Consider the following 19,070-nt stretch of genomic DNA (forward strand, 5'->3'; position numbering starts at 1 on the left):
CGTGTCTGCACAAGACTTCACATCAGGCCCAGCACCCACATTCCTGGGCTCCTGGGCTGCACGCCCGCCCGACCTCTCACAGAGCCTGGGCCAGGGTGAGGAGCCAGAAGGGGCCGCCGAGTAAGGAGACAGGTGGGACAGTGCTCTCCCCAACCCCCAGCCCCACGCTGCAATTCCCAGGGTCTTGCCCTCAGGAAGCCCTCCTCCTCTGGGAAGCCCTCCCAGATTTCTGCCTCCTCTAAACCTGCCAAATTGCCTCCTCCCAGAGAAGACAGAAATGAAAACACTTCTCATTTGCTTGTGTCATTAAGTTCTCCTTTAATTGTCCTAAGTGTTCTGCATCTCAAATGTCCCAATATGGCTGGGTCCTCACCGCCCTCAAGGGGCTCCCAGTCAGATGGGAGAGACGCAGCCTTTCCCTCAGATCGGCCTCAGTGGAAGGAGGGAGACCGCCCGGCCCCCAGGAAGCTCAGGTCCAGGAGGAGGCAGGTCGCAGTATCCTCCGAGGCGGGAGGCCCGCATATTGAAGGCGGGCTCTGAGCCCTGGGCGCTGGGTGGGCAGAGAGCACCCCTCCTTCTAGACGGGGCTCCCGCCAGGGTCGGGACCCGGAGGGCGGATGTGAACCTCGCGGCGGCCCCGCCCGGGGCTGCCAGGCCGGCGGGGCAGAAGGTCTGAGCCCTTGGCCTCTCCCGGCGGCGACTGCAGTCGGCGGGGGCGGAGGCGCTCCTACCCGCCGAGGCTGCGGGCCGGCGGCCGGCGCCGGGAGCTGGGGGTCCAGCGGGCGGGCCTCCGCGGCTGGGTCCTCGCGCGCGGCGGGCGGGGCGCGCAGGCGGCTGCAGGTCAGGAGCACGTCAAACAGCAGCAGCTTGAAGAGCAGCAGCCGCAGCGCCCCCAGCCGCAGCGCGCGGCCCGGCGTCCCTGCGGGAGGGGGAAGGAGCAGGCTGGGCCCGGGGCTCCTCACGCACCCCACCCCTACAAACGTTCCCCCCCCCCGAGAATAGGGGCCTTGTCCTCTGCCCTTGCCATTCCTCCTCCATGTCGTCCCCCAAATTCAGGGCAGGTCCTTCCTGGTGTCTAACCGCAACTCTTCCTGGTAATAAAAAATACCTGCCTAACCTTCATTTTATTATATCCCCCCCAAATAAGGGGGATGCAGGCCAGGCAGGAGTCCGTATCGCTGCAGAGAGGAGCCCGCTCAGAAGTTTCCTTTGGCCAGGAAGAGACCCGGAAAGGTGACCATGGCCAGCAGGTGGTGGAAGTGACAGTCTCCCACGACTCCCAGGGGTCTCCCCAGGCTCTGATGCTGACGTTCACCTGGGCTGCTCCGGGAGAGTTCACGGGCCCTTCTAACAGTGCTCACCTGTGTTTCTCAGCTGGTGTCCAGGGATTAGGCTGGGGTCAGAGATCTTACCCACAGGTGGACAGAGGCCCAGGCTGGCCAGTGCACCAACCCAGCAAGACAGCCTCCTCAGGGAACACCTACCAACCCCCAGTAGGACCCATCAGGCCAGAGCCCAATAGCACCTACTGTCCTGGCCCCCAGCACTCACCCCCAAGAGGTTCCCAGAGGCAGGTCCTCGCTGAGGAAGTCTCTCCTGCCAGCCAAGGAGAAGGGAGTGAGACTTGGGATGGGCCGTTCCCTGCACCCCAGTACCGTGCCCTCCGCCCCAGTACTGTGCCCCGGCCCTGACACAGGGCCCTGTTCATGGCATATTGGATAAATGGACAAAGGAACTGGCAGTGGGAACCTGAGCCCATTCGCTGCAAGTCCTTGGAGGGGCCTGGATCTCCCTGGCTCCCTGCTGCCCCCTGTTCTGTGTCCCTGGGAGGCTGAGCTGCCTCAGCACTTCCGGACAAGGAATCAGTTTTCTCAGCAGCCTTTGGAAGGCAGAGAATTTGTTCAACAAATATAATGTTAAAACCAACATAATCCAAGAAGAGGAAGTCACCTGGTTATTAATAAAGTAATAATAGCCCAGCCAGCGTGGCTTAGTGGTTGAGCATTGACTTATGAACCAGGAGGTCATAGTTGGATTCTTCGTCAGGGCACATGCCTGAGTTGTGGGCTCGATCTCCAGTGTGGGACATGCATGAGGCAGCCAATCAATGATTCTCTGTCATCGTTGATGTTTCTATCTCTCTCCCTCTCCCTTCCTCTCTGAAATCAATAAAAAAATATTTTTAAAGAATAAAGTAATAATAATAGATGACTTTGGACATATTACTTCTCTGTCCCTGAAAAAATAAGGAAAATTATATGACTTCATAAATGTAAAGTATTTACAATAAATAGTACCTGGCAAGAGTAAGCACTGAATAAGTGGTAGCAATCAATTATTTACTCATTGTTTGGGTCTAATAGGTAGGGTGTCATATATAGGGGGATATATAGATATTAATCCTAGGTATAGAGAGAGATATTAGCCCTAGGTAGTAGGGTTAATCTATGTACCTTAATATATATCTCAATCCTAGGAGGGAGGAGGCATTATTACTTCGTGGAAAACATGCATCAGAGCCTAGATTTGAGTGAGATATCACAGTTACAAATCCAAGGCCTCAGGGCCCTCAGGTGGCCCTGCTCTGAGCCCAGGCACCCCTTCACCTAGTCCAGGGGCCCTCAAACTTTTTAAACAGGGGGCCAATTCACTGTCCCTCAGACCATTGGAGGGCCGGACTATAGTTTAAAAAAAAAACTATGAACAAATTCCTATGCGCACTGCAGGCCCGGGACGAGTCGGCTGCTAAGCAGGACAGGCAGTGGCACCCGGTGGGCCTGATAAATGTCCTCGGCGGGCCGCATGTGGCCCGCGGGCCGTAGTTTGAGGACACTTGGACACCGTTCATGCCACCATGGTTTGGGCCTGCCTTCCTTCCCACCAAATCCTGGGTCCAGGGTGAGTGAAAGGGGCAGGGGACATTCACAGGGCCCCAGGCTCTGTCCCCACCTGACAGCTGTAGGGGCTGTGTGCTCTGGCTATGATCCCCAGCCCCAGGCCCGGTGTGACAGACCAAGGTTTCCCAGGATGCCAGCTCCTCCGAGGGCAGGGAGAGCTGGGCCACGCTAGTCCAGGTGCCGTCTGCAGCTGGGGAAGGGCCATAGGTGAAGGCGCCCAGGGCGCTGCCGTTGCCAGCTGAGAACCAGATGGGGCTCTCAAGGCCAGGGGGCGCCGCATCGAGGACCAGGCAGACCACCAGCACTTGCTGCTTCCCATCCACCTGTGTCGTGATGGGTGGGGCCAGCGAGGGGAAGGGGGTGCCGCCCACACCTGTAAGAGAGCATGCACCTGTGGGGGCCTAGATCTGTCCGTGCCCTCCTAGGCCAGCATCTCACTGTAGGCTTCTATGCTTCTATCTGTCCTTTCACCATCCATCTGTCCCTCCATCCTCTCAACCAGCCCTCTCTCCGTGTGTTTTCCCATCTAAACGCCCTTCCTTCCCTCTACCCTTTCATCCACCTCTCTATTCATTCACTCTTTTTTCCATCATCCATGTTTTCTACAGCTAGTCTCTCTACTTTCCATCTATATGTCCATCCATCTGTCCATCCACCCATCCATCTGTCCATGATCTTTCCATCACCCATCTATCATATCTGAACCTTTCCAAGCAAGGCATTAGGAATACAACATTAATTTATATACAACATTAAATTATCCTATCTAATAAAGAGGGAATATGCTAATTGACCATCACACACTCACAAAGATGGCAGTGCCCACAGCCAATAAGGAGGGAATATGCTAATTGACTGCCATGCCCTCAAAGATGGAAGTGCCCACAGCCACAAGATGGCAGCACCCAGTCCCCTCAGCCCCGCCAGGGTGGCAGGCACACGGCATGGCCAGGCCTGCCCCCAGGTGGGTCCAGCTGCTCCGTGCACCTGCCTCCAGAGTACCCCAGTCCCCTCAGCCCCCCCGCTGCCCAGGGCCAGCCCGAGGCATAGGCAAGCCTCAGATGTCAGCTGCCCAGCTGCCCAGGGCTGCCCGAGGCTCAGGTAACCAGGGCCAGCCGAGGCTTGCGCTGCCGGCAGTGGCAGCAGCAGAGGTGTGATGGGGGCGTTGCCTTCCCCTGATCTCTTGGTCACCTCCCACCCTTGAGGGCTCCCAGACTGTGAGAGGGAGCAGGTTGGGCTGAGGGACCCCCCTCCAGTGCATGAATTTTCATGCACCAGGCCTCTAGTATATAATAATTTATATATACATTGTCCCCACTTTCAAAGAACTCAGTCTCATGGGAAACAAACATGCATAATACCTGGTTGTGCCAGCCTCAGGAGAGTGGTCACCTCTGGGGAGGAAGGGGAGGAAATATGACCTGGAATGAGATTAAAGGGGCTTCAAATGTATCTGTAACTTTTTGTTTCTTAAAAATATCTAGTTCAGCCCGACTGGCGTGGCTCAGTGGTTGAGCATCGACCTATGAACTAGGAGGCCACAGTTCAATTCCTGGTCAGGGCACTTGCCTGGATTGAGGGCTTGATCCCCAGTAGGGGGCATGCAGGGGGCATCCGATCCATGTTTCTCTCTCATCATTGATGTTTCTATCTCTTTCTCCCTCTCCCTTCCTCTTTGAAACCAATAAAAAATATATATTTTTAAAAATCGAGCTCAAATATGGCAAGATTATAACCATTTGTTAATCTGAGTGGAATATGGAAGGGTGTTTGTTGTATTATTCACCCCAGGACATGCTTAGAGAGAGGAAGGGAGAGAAACATTGATGTGAGAGAAACAGCCTCAACTTGGGATCGAACCTGCAATCCAGGTGGATCTGTCCTTTATTTTCCAGAATATCCTAATTTTCCACAAACTTAGTCTTTTCAGTAAGGATGATTCATTTAATATATAACAATGTTATTTTTGAACAGTTGGATATTTGCTCATAAAAATTAAATCTTAAAGGTTAAAACTTCCAAACAAATTAAAACTGAGTTAAGCCCTAGCTGGCTTGGCTCAGTGGATAGAGTGTTGACTCGCGGACTGAAGGGTCCTGGGTTCGATTCCAGTCAAGGGCATGTACCTTGGTTGCAGGCTCAAACCCTGGCCCTGGCCAGGGCGCATGCGGGAGGCAACCAATTGATGTGTCTCTCTCACACTGATGTTTCTCTCTCTCTGTCTCTTCCCCTCCCTTCCACTCTCTCTAAAAATCAATGGAAAAATATCCTTGGGTGAGGATTAACAAAAAACAACACACACACACATGCACACACACGCACACAGACACACAAAACCCCACAATAACTCTAAGTGTAGCCAGGCCAAAGAAATGCGCATGCTGCAGGGACGTGTGCCAGGGTATTTTGTGGGGATGTAGGGGTGTGGAGTGCTCACATAAGACTTCTTGAAGGTCAAATAACTGACCTGTAGCATGTGGATGGTTAGTAGCCCACTCAGGATTTGAGCTCAGATCTCGGCGACTCCAAGTCCCACATATCACCCCACTTGGAAGGATGACTAAGATTTTGCTACGTGACAAAGTGGACAAACTTGGGACGTGGCCTCGGATAGAGTTGGTTTGTCTCATGCACTTAATATACTGAGTCTCAATAGTCCCATCAATCTAATAACACCAGCCCCACAGAGTTGTTGCGTAGAATAAAGTTCGTGACTGTAAAACACATGGCAGATGGGTATTCGTATTCTTATCAATGCTATCATTAATAAGGTATCACAAACAAAGGGAGGAGTGAGTCCAGGAACCACAGCTCCCGAGCCTTCGCAGCTGTGCCGGTAGAGGCACTCCCCAAGGTAAGTTAAGCATCTACCTCCTCCACAAAGCCTCCCAGGATTGCTCCTCCTCACCCTGGCTGCGTCCTTCCCGGAGCTCAGTCGCCTGCCCTGGGCATGCCCCGCTCCACATGGGTATGGTTGGCCTCCTTAGGAGGGAGAGCTGTGACACATTGGGTCAGCTTTAGCTCAAGGAGATGTCTTGATTCAAAGGTCAAGGACTCACCGTCCCCCCACCCCCCGCACACGCACACACATGTAAATATGCACGGGCTCTAGAAAGATGAAGCTGGAATTCTCACAATTCTAGTCCTTTAGCTCCGGTCTTGATCTTTGGAAGCCTGGGGGTGCATACACCCGGGAAGTCACTGAGGCCTTGGGACTTCTCCTGAGAGCCCATTGATAAGGGGGAGCTGGGAGTGAACACGAGGCACTATGAACCCTGGTGGAAAGGGCACCCTGAGGGCGGGAGACCTGGACAGGAAGGGCAGGAGGGGACCTCACAATATTGCCCAGGTCCCATCACTTCATATCACATAACAGCCCTGGCTACTCCACCCGGCCCCCATGGACACCCGCCAGCTTGCTTTGTTTCTCTATACCTCCAAGAGGTGACTACTCCCTACCAACACTGTGGACCCCAGGGGAGCAGGACTTGGGGCCCCAGAGCAAGGTAGCTGGGAGGTAGAGTGCAATGGGGAAGGGAAGATGGGCTTCTGGCGAGACCCTCCCAGAGGCCCCAGTGCCTCTGTTCTGCCTCCCTGCATCTCACCCACACCTGGATGCCCAGAGGGAGAGGGTGGTTCGGGCCAGACAATGGGGCACAGAGAGAGAGGCAGGGAGGGACTCACCTGTGGGCAGGGCTGGACACCCGAGAGCCAAGAGAAGCAGCAGCCAAACCCCAGCCATGGCCCATTTGATAGGAGGCAGGTCACAGCTGCCGACCTGAGGTGTGGGCTCGGGGAGCAGGCGCCCACAAGGCTGCCTCCCAGGCCACAGGCCCAGCTGCACCTCAGCTGCTCCACCACAGGGCCGTTTCGGGCCCCTCCCACTCCACCGGGGCCCCCAAGCCCCATCCTCTCTCATGGGCCAGGGAGCTCAGGCTGCCACTCCCACAGCAGGAGCTGGCGCCCACACTCCCTCCCATCTGAAGAGCACCTCGCCGTCACCGGCCCTGCCACCTGCAGGGTACAGAGCACGAGGCAGCATGTCAAGGGTTTAACACAGAGCACTTCAAGCCGTCCCCTAACCACGGTGCGTTCCATTTCACAGGTGAGGCGACTGAGGCTCAGAGAGATTGAGTCACCTGCCCAAGGCCATCCAGCTGGCGGTGGCAGAGCCATAGCTTGAACTGTTCCTGATGGCTGGCTAAAAAGCCCCATAAACTTATTTCCATGTTACACTGCCCCTTTTTATTTTTTTATTTTTTTTATTTTTTAAATATATTTTATTGATATTTTACAGAGAGGAAGGGAGAGGGATAGAGAGCTAGAAACATTGATGAGAGAGAAACATCGATCAGCTGCCTCCTGCACACCCCCTACTGGGGATGTGCCCGCAACCAAGGTACATGCCCTTGACCGGAATCGAACCCGGGACCCTTCAGTCCGCAGGCCGACGCTCTATCCACTGAGCCAAACCGGTTTCGGCAGCACACTGCCCCTTTTTAAATAGAATTGATTTTTTAGAGCAATTTCAAGTTCACAACAAAATTGAGCAGAAGGTTCAAAGATTTCCGACGTATTCCCTGCATTGTCACGTAAAACCCCTTAAAAAAAAATAAACTTGTTATAAATGCCATTTGCAGTGACTCCACTAAACTTTAGCTAGGTATCATTTTGATCCTAAAACTTCCCATCTAGGTATATACCCTAATGAAATAATAAGAGATTTGTTCATTATAAGACAAAGATGTATGCACAAAAATATTCTTTGAAGTATTACACTTAAAACACAAGAGCAGGCCCTGGCCGGTGGTGCTCAGTGGTCAGAGCGTTGGCCCGTGCATGGAGGGGTCGCGAGTTCAATTCCTGGTCAAGGGCACATACCTGGGTTGCAGGTTCGATCCCTGGTCAGGGCGCATTTGGGAAGAAACCAATGCCTCTCTCACATTGATATTTCTTTCTCTCTCCTCCCTCTCCCTCCCACTCTCTAAACAGCAATGAAAATAAAGGGGACATATGTAATACTTTCAGCAATAAAGAATTATTTAAAAAAATAAAAATAAAATAAAAGTAATGTATATTTTAATTTCCATTGTAAGATTAATTGGATTTGAGGGAAGCAACTTTATTTGGGGGGAAGAGTAGTGTTATTAGCATTTTATCCATTTCCTCATAAAAAAAAAGCAATGGAAAAATATCCGGTGGGGGAGAGGGGAGGATTAACAAAAACCAGAAACAAATGCAAGAGCAATTATAAACAACCCAATTGCTCAATGCTAGAGGAAGAGTTAAATTAACTCATGTTTGGCATATTTAAGTTAGTCAATATTATGCAGCAGCTTTTCAAATCATGTTTTCAAAGAATGTTTAGTGACATGGGATGTAGAATAGAGTTTGCTTCAGAGTGTGGGCTGTGAAGGCAGACCACCTGGCTTTCAACCCCGACTGGTCATTCAGGAGTTGTGTGACTTTCACCAAATTACTTACTTCCCTAATTCTCCATTTCTGAACTAGAATAAGTGGGATGGAAAATAATTATCTTATTTGTTTTTATTAATCTTTAAAAAATGTATGTATAGTTCACAAGTTTAAAAATTATTTTTATTGATTGCAGAGAGGAAGGGGGAGGAGAGAGAGAGAGATAAAAACATCAATGATGAGAGAGAGTCATTGATCAGCTGCCTCCTGCATGTCTCCTACTGGGGTTCCAGCCCAGAATCTGGGCATGTGCACTGACCGGGAATAAAACAGTGACCTTTTGGTTCATGGGTGGATGTTCAACCACTGAGCCAGACATTTCATATTTCTTTCAATGTTTAATATTGGAAGTGCTTTGGGTTTTAGCAGTATTGTGATATTTTTGTGCCCACAAATATGCTGTAGACACAACTCATGCTAATATTGTTTAGCCTATGGTAAAGATTACTTTTCTTATGCATCATTTTGCTTAAAGTCACAGTTTAGAAGACCCTATTGACAATGAAGACTGACTGTGCATAGCAAGAAGTCATAAATGATATCTTTTTCTTTATATATGTGAATACATAGTTACATACACAGGAAGTTTAAACAAACAGGCTCTAAATCTAAAGAGAAACAATATACCGAATTTTGCATAAGAAATATGTAACTATTCCTAGGAGAAAGCTGATCAAATGTTCGCACTGTTATTTCTCTGTGGTAGGATTTTTGAATAGTTTCCTTTTCATCTTTATAGTTGTTTATTTCTGAAATTTTCTACAATAAATCTGAATTATGTTAAAAATCAGGAAATAAACATTTTAATATATATTTTATTAGATATCAGAGAGGAAGGAAGAGGGAGAAAGAAAGACATAGATTTATTAACAATAAGAGAGAATCATTGATCGGCTGCCCCCTGCATACCCCACATTGGGGATGGAGTCCGCAACCCGGGCAGGTGCGGGACCGCGAATCAAACCGTGACCTCATGCTTCCTATGCTCAACCCATAGCCATGTGTTTGGGCAGGAAATAAAACGTGATGACAAATAAAACTACAGATGTACTCTAGTTTATTGAACCATTCCTTTATTGTTAGACATTTGGGGCAAGAAACAGGTGTGATCACACAGCAGTTTCCAAATTCATAGTCATGTCCTTCAAATGCTGGGCGGCGGTGAGCGCTGGGTCTCGGCGTCTTGTCCAATCTTCCAGATGACCAGGTGCATGCAGGCACTGGCGTCCTCGCTGGAGCTGTGCCCGTGCACCCCGTCCTGGATGACGCGTCCGAGGTAGTGAGCCACGAGGCTGCGCAGGGAGCGCCTGTAGGGGAGGCCCAGGCGGTGCGGGAAGAGCACAGAGGTGTCCAGCACGGTGCTGTGGATGAGCTTCAAGGCCAGCAGGTCGCTGTGCAGGCTGTGTCCGATGAGGATGGTGTCGGCATTGAAGAGGGTGAGCAAGACAGCCTGGACGTCCCGCAGTGAGACGCTGGTGCGGGCCAGGTGAGCCGCGGTCACTCCCGAAAACCTGGTGTTGTAGTCGACGATGTCCCTGTGCGGCCTGACGAAGGTGTCGTACACCACCTGCAGGGCGCTGTCCACCACGGTGACGCGGGTCAGCTCCAGGCCAGCGGTGGTGTAGGACATCTCGCAGTCCAGGGCGTAGATGCCGGGATGAGCGCCTTGGGGAAGGTCTTTGGCAAAGGTCTGCACGAAGCCCTGCAGGTCCTCCTGGCGGCCGTCCCGCACGTGCTGCTGGGCCAGCTGGCAGCCAGGGGAGCCGATGGCGGCCGAGCAGCACGTGTACTGAATCTCCCAGCCCCCAGCCGCTGGAGTGGGGCGCAGCCGCCCCCAGTGGTAGTGACATTCTTCCTGGCGCACACAGCGGCCCGAGGGCGCCACGAGGTACTGGGTGCCACAGCGGCAGCAGAGCCTGCATGAGGAGTCTTGGGGCGGCTTCTCCTGGGCGGTGAAGAGGACAGCGCCCCCGGGCCTCTTCGGGTGCGAGAAGGGGTAGCCGTGCTCCTTCAGCTGGGACTGGGTGAGCAGGTGCTCCTTGAGGCGCTGGTACAGGGCGGCCCCTTTCACAGGATCCTCCCCGTGGGGGGTGTCGGGGCGCTCCAGGGAGAAGCTGATCTGGGCGTCCTGGGACACAGCGCTGCGGCCCCCGGTTCTGCAGGGACCGGGCCCAGGGCCGGGGGCCAGGCCGCGCAGCTTGTGGAAGGTGTGGGCGGCCAGCTTCCGGTACATCCTCTTGCTGGGGCTCTGGTGGTAGGCGGCCTTCTCCTCCTTGAGCGCCTTCTCTATGGCTTCCTGGGTGGAGGGGCAGAACTTGAGACACTCGCCCATGAACAGGCTGAGGTAGCGTTGACGGGTGATGGCTGGGACTTTGTCCCCACCCTCTTCTGGGAGAACAGGCTTCTGAAACCTCTGCACAGATGGGCCGCGGGCCACGCGCGTTGAGGGCACGGTGCTGGTGGCCATGGACGCCTGGCCTGAAGGGGCGCGCACCTCCGGGAGCTGTCTGCCCGGCCCCTGGGCCTTGGGAGGCAGGCTGTTGCTGCTGGCCGGGAGGGGCCTCTTGGCACCTGCAGCCAGGCAGGGCTTGGGGACCAGGGCAACCCTCCTCTTGTCACCACCAGCAGCCCAGATGTGGATGGAGGAGCGCTTTGGGGCCGGCTGCTGGGCAGCATGGAGCAGGCTGGCTGACTTCCTGGGAGCCTGCCGCCCCAGGTCACACAGCTCCTGAGCAGTGGGCAGCCTGGTGCGGGGCGTCAGGCCTCTTCTCACGGACTCTGGCTGGATGATGAGAGATTTGGGGGCCCTGCTGTCTGTGGGGGGCACCGGGGGCAGGCCGCCAGGGCCAGTAGGCTGATGGCAGGGAGTCAGGGGCACCAGGGTTGGGGCAGGGCAGGAGGCACCCAGCTCGGCCTCCAGAGCTTGCAGATATCCGGGAGGAAACCAGCTGGGTGCCGTGGCCCTCAGCAGGGCTGGAGCTCGCGCTGCTCCACTTCTCCTGGGCGAAGACATGCTCCTGCTCTCCTGGGCTCTGGTGTCTAATGGCTTAGGCTGGGTGCCCTCTGCCCTTATATAGGCGGAAAGCCCCGCCTCCGAGCAGATTGACCCGCTAAGCCAATCAATTCTACTTGATCTCATGTTCTCTAGTCTGCTTTTCAGATCTCTATGCTGAACCCACCCTACTTAATCTGATCTTCTCTGGACTAGCTTCTAGAATCCCAGAGCTCTCTCGGGACCGCATCAACAGGAGGGACCTCCAAGTCCAGAGGGTGGGCCCCATCCTCTGCTCAGCCCTCCCTGTGCCAGGCCACTGAGTGCCCCACACTGACCTGACAACCACTCCTGTCTCTGGGCCAAGGGGAGGAAGCCAAGGCTCACAGAGGTCAAGACCACACAGAGCAAGTCGGGAGCAAGACAGGGACCAGGCACTTTGACCTTGTGGGAGGGCTCACCCCCATCTCATTCTCCTTCCTCTCGTCAATCCCCACCATCCGATTCCCTCCCCCGACAGCATGGAGCACAACTCTGATTGAGTGTGGGTCCCGGCACTCGTCTGCCAGGACCCGAGGGGTGTTGGACTGCGTCTCCTTGCCTTGCTTGGTGAGATGAGAGGTCTTATCTGTCCCTGCCCAGGGGACAGAGTGGTCAGACACAATGGCTCCTTGTCCTCTGCCTTCTCTTCTCTGGGGGGCTGGAACACATGTTCATCCCTCCATAAGGCTCCCTCCCCCTTTCCTCATCTTGCTAAAGGGAACCTCTGTACCCATTAAACACCCTAACTCTCCCTTCCTTCTCCTCGAAGTACCTGGCTGCTACATTCCACTTTCCGTCCCTGTGAATTTGACCACCTCATGAAAATGGAATTCCACAGAACATGCCTTTATGGGCCTGGCTGATTTCAGGAGGCATCATATCCTCAAGGGTCATCATCCATGTTGGAGCATGTGTCAGAATTTACTTTAAAAAAATATATCAGGGGAGTATATTTTTTCCATTAATTTTTATTATTTTTATTTATTTTTATTATTTTTTTAAATATATTTTATTGATTTTTTACAGAGAGGAAGGAAGAGGGATAGATAGTCAGAAACATCGATGAGAGAGAAACATCGATCAGCTGCCTCCTGCACACCTCCCACTGGGGATGTGCCCGCAACCAAGTTACATGCCCTTGACCGGAATCGAACCTGGGACCCTTCAGTCCGCAGGCTGACGCTCTATCCACTGAGCCAAACCGGTTTTGGCTTTCCATTAATTTTTAGAGAGGGTGATAGTTAGGGAGAGGAGAGAGAGAGACAGAGCGATCAATTGATTTTCACATACACACACCCTGATTGGGACCTAGCATCAAACCCACAACTGAGTAATATGCTCTTGACTGGGTATCAATCCTGAAACCTTTTGATCCAAAGGTGGAGTTTCCAGTCATGGAGTCAATCTGGCCTGGGCGCTAATTGTATTTTAATTTGATAGTGGCCTACCTAATGGTTGTGAAGTGCTATCTCACTAAGGTTTCCATTTGCATTTCCCTAATGACTAGGCTATCACTTAAGGCCTCTGTGTTTTAAAACTCCCTGATACACATCCGCTGTGCTATCTATACTCTACAGAAAAAATTAATAGAAATGGGGTGGGGGCTGGATTAAAAATGGCGGCAGAGTAGCAGGATGCTGCACAGACGTGCTCCCAGGAACAAGCTGGAATTACAACTGAAATACGGAAAGGCTTCCTGAATAATCAACGGGAAACTCACAGGAGAGAACCCTGATACCCAAGGACCGAAGGTGGAGACGGCATAGAGTGTGGTATGAGGGGCAGAGGCGCAAAAGGGCTGGTGGTGCACCCACAGAGGGCAACTGAAGTCCTCAGAGATATCTAAGCTGTGGGAGGGGGCGGGGAAGGTGCCACTGAGAACTCTGGGATCTAATCCTGAAGCTGGGCTCTCCAGCAGAGAGCACCAAACTGAGGAGGGTACCCACATAACCTCTAGCTGTGAAAAGCAGTGGGGTGCTGTCTGCCAGGGAGTGGTAGCTGAAAGTTCGGGCACCCTCTTAAAGGGCCAAAGCACAAAAACTCCCTGTGGAGCCATCCACCTTGTGCTCTGGCAGAGGGAGGGTGAAGTGGACTGGAGCTGTGAGAGCAGAACCCAGGACTGGCACTTGGGGGATAGAGCTCAGAAGGCAGACACCTTAAGTTTCCTGGGCTGAGCCATTCCCTCACACAGCGGAGGACATCTTTCCCAGGTAGACATCTGCCTTGCCTACGGTGCAGGGTGGGGGGGGCAGGGGTGGGGGGAGATAGTCGACACACCCTATTGGAAAACAACTTGCCCTGAGGCCACCTAAGAGATTCAAAGTAACAATTAGCCTCCAGGCAGAAGCAACTGCCCCACCCTATTGAAAAAACTCTCACCACACCTGAGGACAATTCAAGTCAGAATCCTATTAGTCTGTAGGCAGAGGCGTCTCTGGAGGCCTTGAATCTTAGCCTGATCCAATTAGTCAGAAACAGCCTTTAACACTGTCCTGTACTAGAGATTGAGAGGTATAGACTGCAGGGGTCCTCAGACTTTTTAAACAGGGGGCCAGTTCACTGTCCCTCAGACCGTTGGAGGGCCGGACTATAGTTTAAAAAAACAAAACTATGAACAAATTCCTATGCACACTGAGGGCCTGGGATGCGTCGGCTGCTAAGCAGGACAGGCAGCGACACCCAACAGGCCGGATAAATGTCCTCGGCGGGCCGCATGTGGCCTGTGGGCCATAGTTTGAGGACCCCTGGTATAGAGGATCTACCTAATACATAGTCACAAACCCAAACAGACAATCAAAATGAGGATACAAAGAGACAACCCCCAAATGAAAGAATTAGCAAATTATCCAGAAGAAGAGATAAATGTAGCAGAGATAAGAAATTTATCTGAAACAGAGTTCAGAGTAATGATATTAAAAATGCTCTACAGTATGAAAAAAGATATAGTAACTATGAGAAAAAAACAGTCTGAGATAAAGAATGACATAACACAGATAAAGAACACATTGGAAGGAATACACAGCAGATTAGGGGAAGCTGAGGATTGAATCAGTGAATTAGAAGACAGAGTTGAACATATCACTAAATTAGAGAACCAAAAAGAAAAAACAATTCAAAAAGAGGAAGACAGCTTAAGGGAGCTGTGGGACAATGTGAAACATAGCAATATTAGAATAGTAAGTTTGCCAGAAGAGGCAGAAAGGGAGAAAGAAATAGATAAGGTGTTTGAAGAAATAATGATAGAAAACTTCCCTAACCTGGTAAAGGAAAAAGTCACACAAGTTCAGGAGGCACAGAGAACCCCAAACAAGAAGAACCCAAATAGACCCACACCTGGACATATCATAATTAAAATGCCAAAAATTAAAGACAAAGAGAGAATCTTAAAGGCCGAAAGAGAAAATAAAGCTGTTACCTACAAAGGAGTTCCCATAAGGCTGACACCTGATTTCTCATCAGAAACTCTACAGGCCAGAAGGGAATGGCATGAAGTACTCAAGGTAATGGAAAGCAAGGATCTGAGACCAAGATTACTATATCCAGTGAGGCTATCATTCAAAATAGACGGTCAGATAGAGAGCTTTCCGGACCCAAAAAGGCTAAAGGAATTCATCACCAGCAAGCCAGCATTACAAGAAATGCTAAAGGGATTTCTGTAAGGGATTGCTGAGAAAAGAAACAGAGACAGAAACCTAGCCATACAGAATTAAAATGGCTATAAATAAGTACCTCTCAATAATAACCCTAAATGTAAATGGATTAAATGCTCCAATCAAAAGGTGTAGGGTAGCTGAATAGATACAAAAACATGACCCAACTATATGCTGTCTACAAGAGACCCACTTCAAAACAAAAGACACACACAGGATGAAAGTGAAGAGATGGAAAAAATTTTCCATGCAAATGGAAAAGAAAAAAAAGCTGGAGTAGCAATACTCATATCCAACAAAATAGACTTTAAAAGCATCATGCTAAGCAAAATAAGCCAGTTGGAGAAAGATAAATATAATATAATCTCACTCATTTGTGGAATATAATGAACAACATAAACTGATGAACAAAAATAGAGCCAGAAGGGGAGAAAATATTCTAGAATATAAAATAATTAATCCTGTTATTTGCAGATTTTTAATATTTCTATAACTTTTATGATATCATACTATGTTAGTACAGGTTTGGTAATATTATTATACTTAAAATCCTTTTATTCTTAAAAAAATAATGTTTATTGCATGTAATATTATTATATGTAAGATCATTTTTCTTGAATAATTGGTGTTTATTGCATGTAACATTATTATATTTAAAAATCATTTTTCTTGAAATAAAAAAAAAATGGAAAAAAAATCTATACTCTACCACCAAGCATGACAAGCCCACTTCATCCCCATCAGTATATAACTTCTCTGGTCACAACATTATCTCCTCACTTAATTGTTTCCTTCACTGTATTGTCTTCCTGTAAAGCCAGTGCCTTTGTAAGAGCTTTCACATATGAAAGATACCAACCCTTTGTATATTGCACTTGGCTGGACTCATCTCCCAATTAACTACCTTTAATTTCACTTTTTAAAAAATATATTTTTTTATTGATTTCAGAGAGGCAGAGAGAGAGAGAGAGATCAGTGATGAGAATCATTGAAACGTCTGCCTCCTGCATGCTGCACATTAGGGATCAAGCGGCTGGGCAAATTTCACTTTGTGTTTTTTTTTTCTTAACCTGCAGTTTTTGTTTCGTATGAACCAACATATCCATCTTCCCTACTGGGATTTATCTCGTGCCTTTTAAGCCTGGAGAGTCCGCTCCCCGTTCCAGTGAATATAGTCTCACTTTTAAAAAAAATTGATTTGAGAGAGAGAGAGGGAGAGAAGCATGGATCTGTTTTTCCATGCATCCATGCACTCACTGGTTGATTCTTGAATGTGCCCTGCCCAGGGATTGAATCGAAACCTTGGTGCATTAGCACCACACTCTAACCAACTGAGCCCTCCCCCTGCCCCCAGGACATAGTCTCACTTCTATTGTCTTTTTGTGCGTTTACTCTCTGCACCCCCAACTTAACTCCATCAGGAGTTAATTTTGCTGTATGATAGATGTCTATCTGATTTCCCCCCAGAGAGCTAATCAATATTCCAAGATTATTAATTGAATAGTCCCTCCTGTCCCCATTATTTGGGAGACATTTTTATTGCGTGTTAATAATGTCTTTTACATTGGCGGGTTTATGTCTTTCTGGCTCTGATTTCTTTATTCTGGTGCCAGCTTCACTTCATTTCCCTTTGATTATTTTAATAGTCCCCATGATTTTCCCCCATGGTTATTTTTAATCATCATGTTGATTACACCCTCGGATGGCCTGAGGAAACATCCTCCCGTCTGGGCTCCACTCCGCCTCTTTCCTGCAGGGCAGCCTGGAAGCCTCTGTCGCCACGTGTTCCCAGGAGCTGCGGAGCCCAGGTGCTCAGTCACCATGGGTTCCCACTGAGAGGGGGAGGGGAGGAGCAGGTGTCCCTAACGACTCTCCCACCCTCCAGCCCGGGGAGGTTACCACATTACAGATGGGTTTCAAGACCTTCCCAGGGAGAGGAAGATGGGGACCCCCACTGCTTGAGGCACCATGCATAGCTCCCTGGCCATAGGGAGCTGATTCTGTCTGCTCACACGGGGGTTCCCTCCTTCCGGGAGCCCCGCTGGTCCTCTTGCCCAGGGCGGGGAGGATGTCCCGATAGCTGCCTGAGCTCCCCAGTTGAATCCCGCACTGAGCTCCTCACTTGAGACTGAGCCTGCCACTTGCCACCCAGGTCTGTTCACAGACATCTCATTTAGTCCGCAGAGCCACCCCGTCACCAGGGCATCCTCATCCTTGTCGTACAGTTGAGGAAACTGAGGCTCAGAAAAACCAGGTTGCACCGCTGAAGGTTCTCTAGCAGGCCAGCGGTGGAGCCAGGTGTGTTTACAGGCCTGCCTCTCTCCAAAGCTCTTTTCATGTGATTTTTTGGGAGAATTAAATTAAATGTGAATACTCATCTGAGTGTCTGGCCTCCCACTTTTTTTTTATCTGCACAGGTAGAAAACGGAGGGCCCTTGTTAACCTGAGATGAGTTACATAGGATGTGAAAGAGAAAATGAAGGGAAGTAGCCGTGCTTACTAGAGAAGACTGTGGATATCACCAAACAATTACCGAGTGTGTGCCTGACAGATCCAATGAGGAAATGGTAGCCAGAGGGGCAAACTGGGGTCAGCATGTAGATGTGCTAAACTATTAAGAAGTTTCTTCTAGTAACACCAACAGGGGCACCTATTCACTGGTCAAATAAAAACCCAACAATAATATTTATAATAAAAAGCAAAAATCACCTAAATGTTCAATAAGGAAATAGCTAATAAGCTAGGGTGCATCCACATGATGAAATATGTGGGCCTCACCCTGGCTGGATAGCTCAGTTGGTTAGAGTGTTGCCCCTGATACCTCAAGGTTGCGTATTCAATCCCCTGTCAGGGCACATACAAGAATCAACCAATGAATGCATAAATAAGTGGGACAACAAATCAATGGCTCTCTCTAAAACAAAAATTTTTTTTCTTTTTTTTTTTCTCCCTCAGAGCTGTGCTGCAGTCAGAGGCTCCTCTCTCTAGCACTGCTTCCGCTGTCCTTTCCAGGAGGCAGGCCAGCACTGTGGTGGGAAGCCTCTCCCTGCCCAATCCTGACTCCTCTCCTTTATCCGGTACAGGGATTGCCCCCAACATTTCTCTGCACATCTAACCGCATTTTGCTCTGCCTCTTTGCTTCGGCTTCTTTCTTTGCTTCTCTTGCTAACTGTTTCTCGGAAGACTCAAACTGACATACAAGAGTTGGATTCAGCTCTTCATTTCTCCCTGTAACCATAACATCCTGGTTTTGATTTAAGCCCTGTAACAGCTTACAAGGTATAAAATTTTAATAAAAGCATCATCGATTAGGAAGTACCCTGTTTATTTATTTATTTTTAAAATATTTTTTATTGCAGAGAGGATGTGAGAGGGAGAGAGAGATGATAGAAACATCAATGATGAGAAGCATCATGGATCGGCTGCCTCCTGCACTGGGGATTGAGCCCACAACCCCGGGCATATGCCCTTGACTGGAATCGAACCTGGGACCCTTCAGTCTGCAGGCTGTCGCTCTATCCACTGAGCCAAACTGGCTAGGGCCAAAAAAAATTTTTTTTAAAAAAATGTGGGCCTTAAGCCCTAGATGGTTTGGCTCAGTGGATAGAGTGTCAGCCTGCAGACTGAAGGGTCCCAGGTTCGATTCCAGTCAAGGGCATATGCCCGGGTTGTGGGCTCAATCCCCAGTGTGGGGCATGCAGGAGGCAGCCCATTGATGATTCTCTCTCATCATTGATGTTTCTATCTCTCTCCCCCTCTCCCTTCCTCTCTGAAATCAATAAAAATGTATTTAAAAAAAAATGTGGGCCTTAAAACGTGCTTTCATCCAAACCCATTCATTGGTCTCTGTTTTGTGCCAGGAATTGGTGCTGGGGATAAGACCAAAAGAGGTGCTGCCTGCAGTCAAGGAAGGAGACAGGCTCATAAACAGGTACAGAACTTGGACAGTGAGAGATGCCAGGGCTGGTGTGTGTGTGTGTGTGTGTGTGTGTGTGTGTGTGTGTGTGTGTGTGT

General features: G+C 50.0%; 2 protein-coding genes across 2 annotated transcripts; both read right to left on the reverse strand.

The window, feature by feature from the left end:
• Positions 1-431: 431 nt before the first annotated feature.
• Positions 432-6,639, reverse strand: PTCRA (pre T cell antigen receptor alpha; the record flags this gene model as incomplete). The annotated part of the gene is made up of 5 exons (XM_080665119.1): positions 432-919; positions 1,552-1,596; positions 2,950-3,270; positions 4,259-4,291; positions 6,582-6,639. The coding sequence occupies 5 exons, from the start codon at positions 6,637-6,639 to the stop codon at positions 432-434; spliced, it is 945 nt and encodes a 314-aa protein (XP_080521245.1).
• Positions 6,640-9,516: 2,877 nt separating this feature from the next.
• Positions 9,517-11,385, reverse strand: LOC308246731 (RNA exonuclease 1 homolog; the record flags this gene model as incomplete). Its single annotated transcript, XM_080665120.1, has 1 exon — positions 9,517-11,385. One exon carries the CDS (start codon positions 11,383-11,385, stop codon positions 9,517-9,519), a length of 1,869 nt encoding a protein of 622 aa, XP_080521246.1.
• Positions 11,386-19,070: the final 7,685 nt, after the last annotated feature.

This window comes from Plecotus auritus (assembly GCF_963455305.1).
Source record: "Plecotus auritus genome assembly, chromosome: 4".
Classification (NCBI taxonomy): domain Eukaryota; kingdom Metazoa; phylum Chordata; class Mammalia; order Chiroptera; family Vespertilionidae; genus Plecotus; species Plecotus auritus.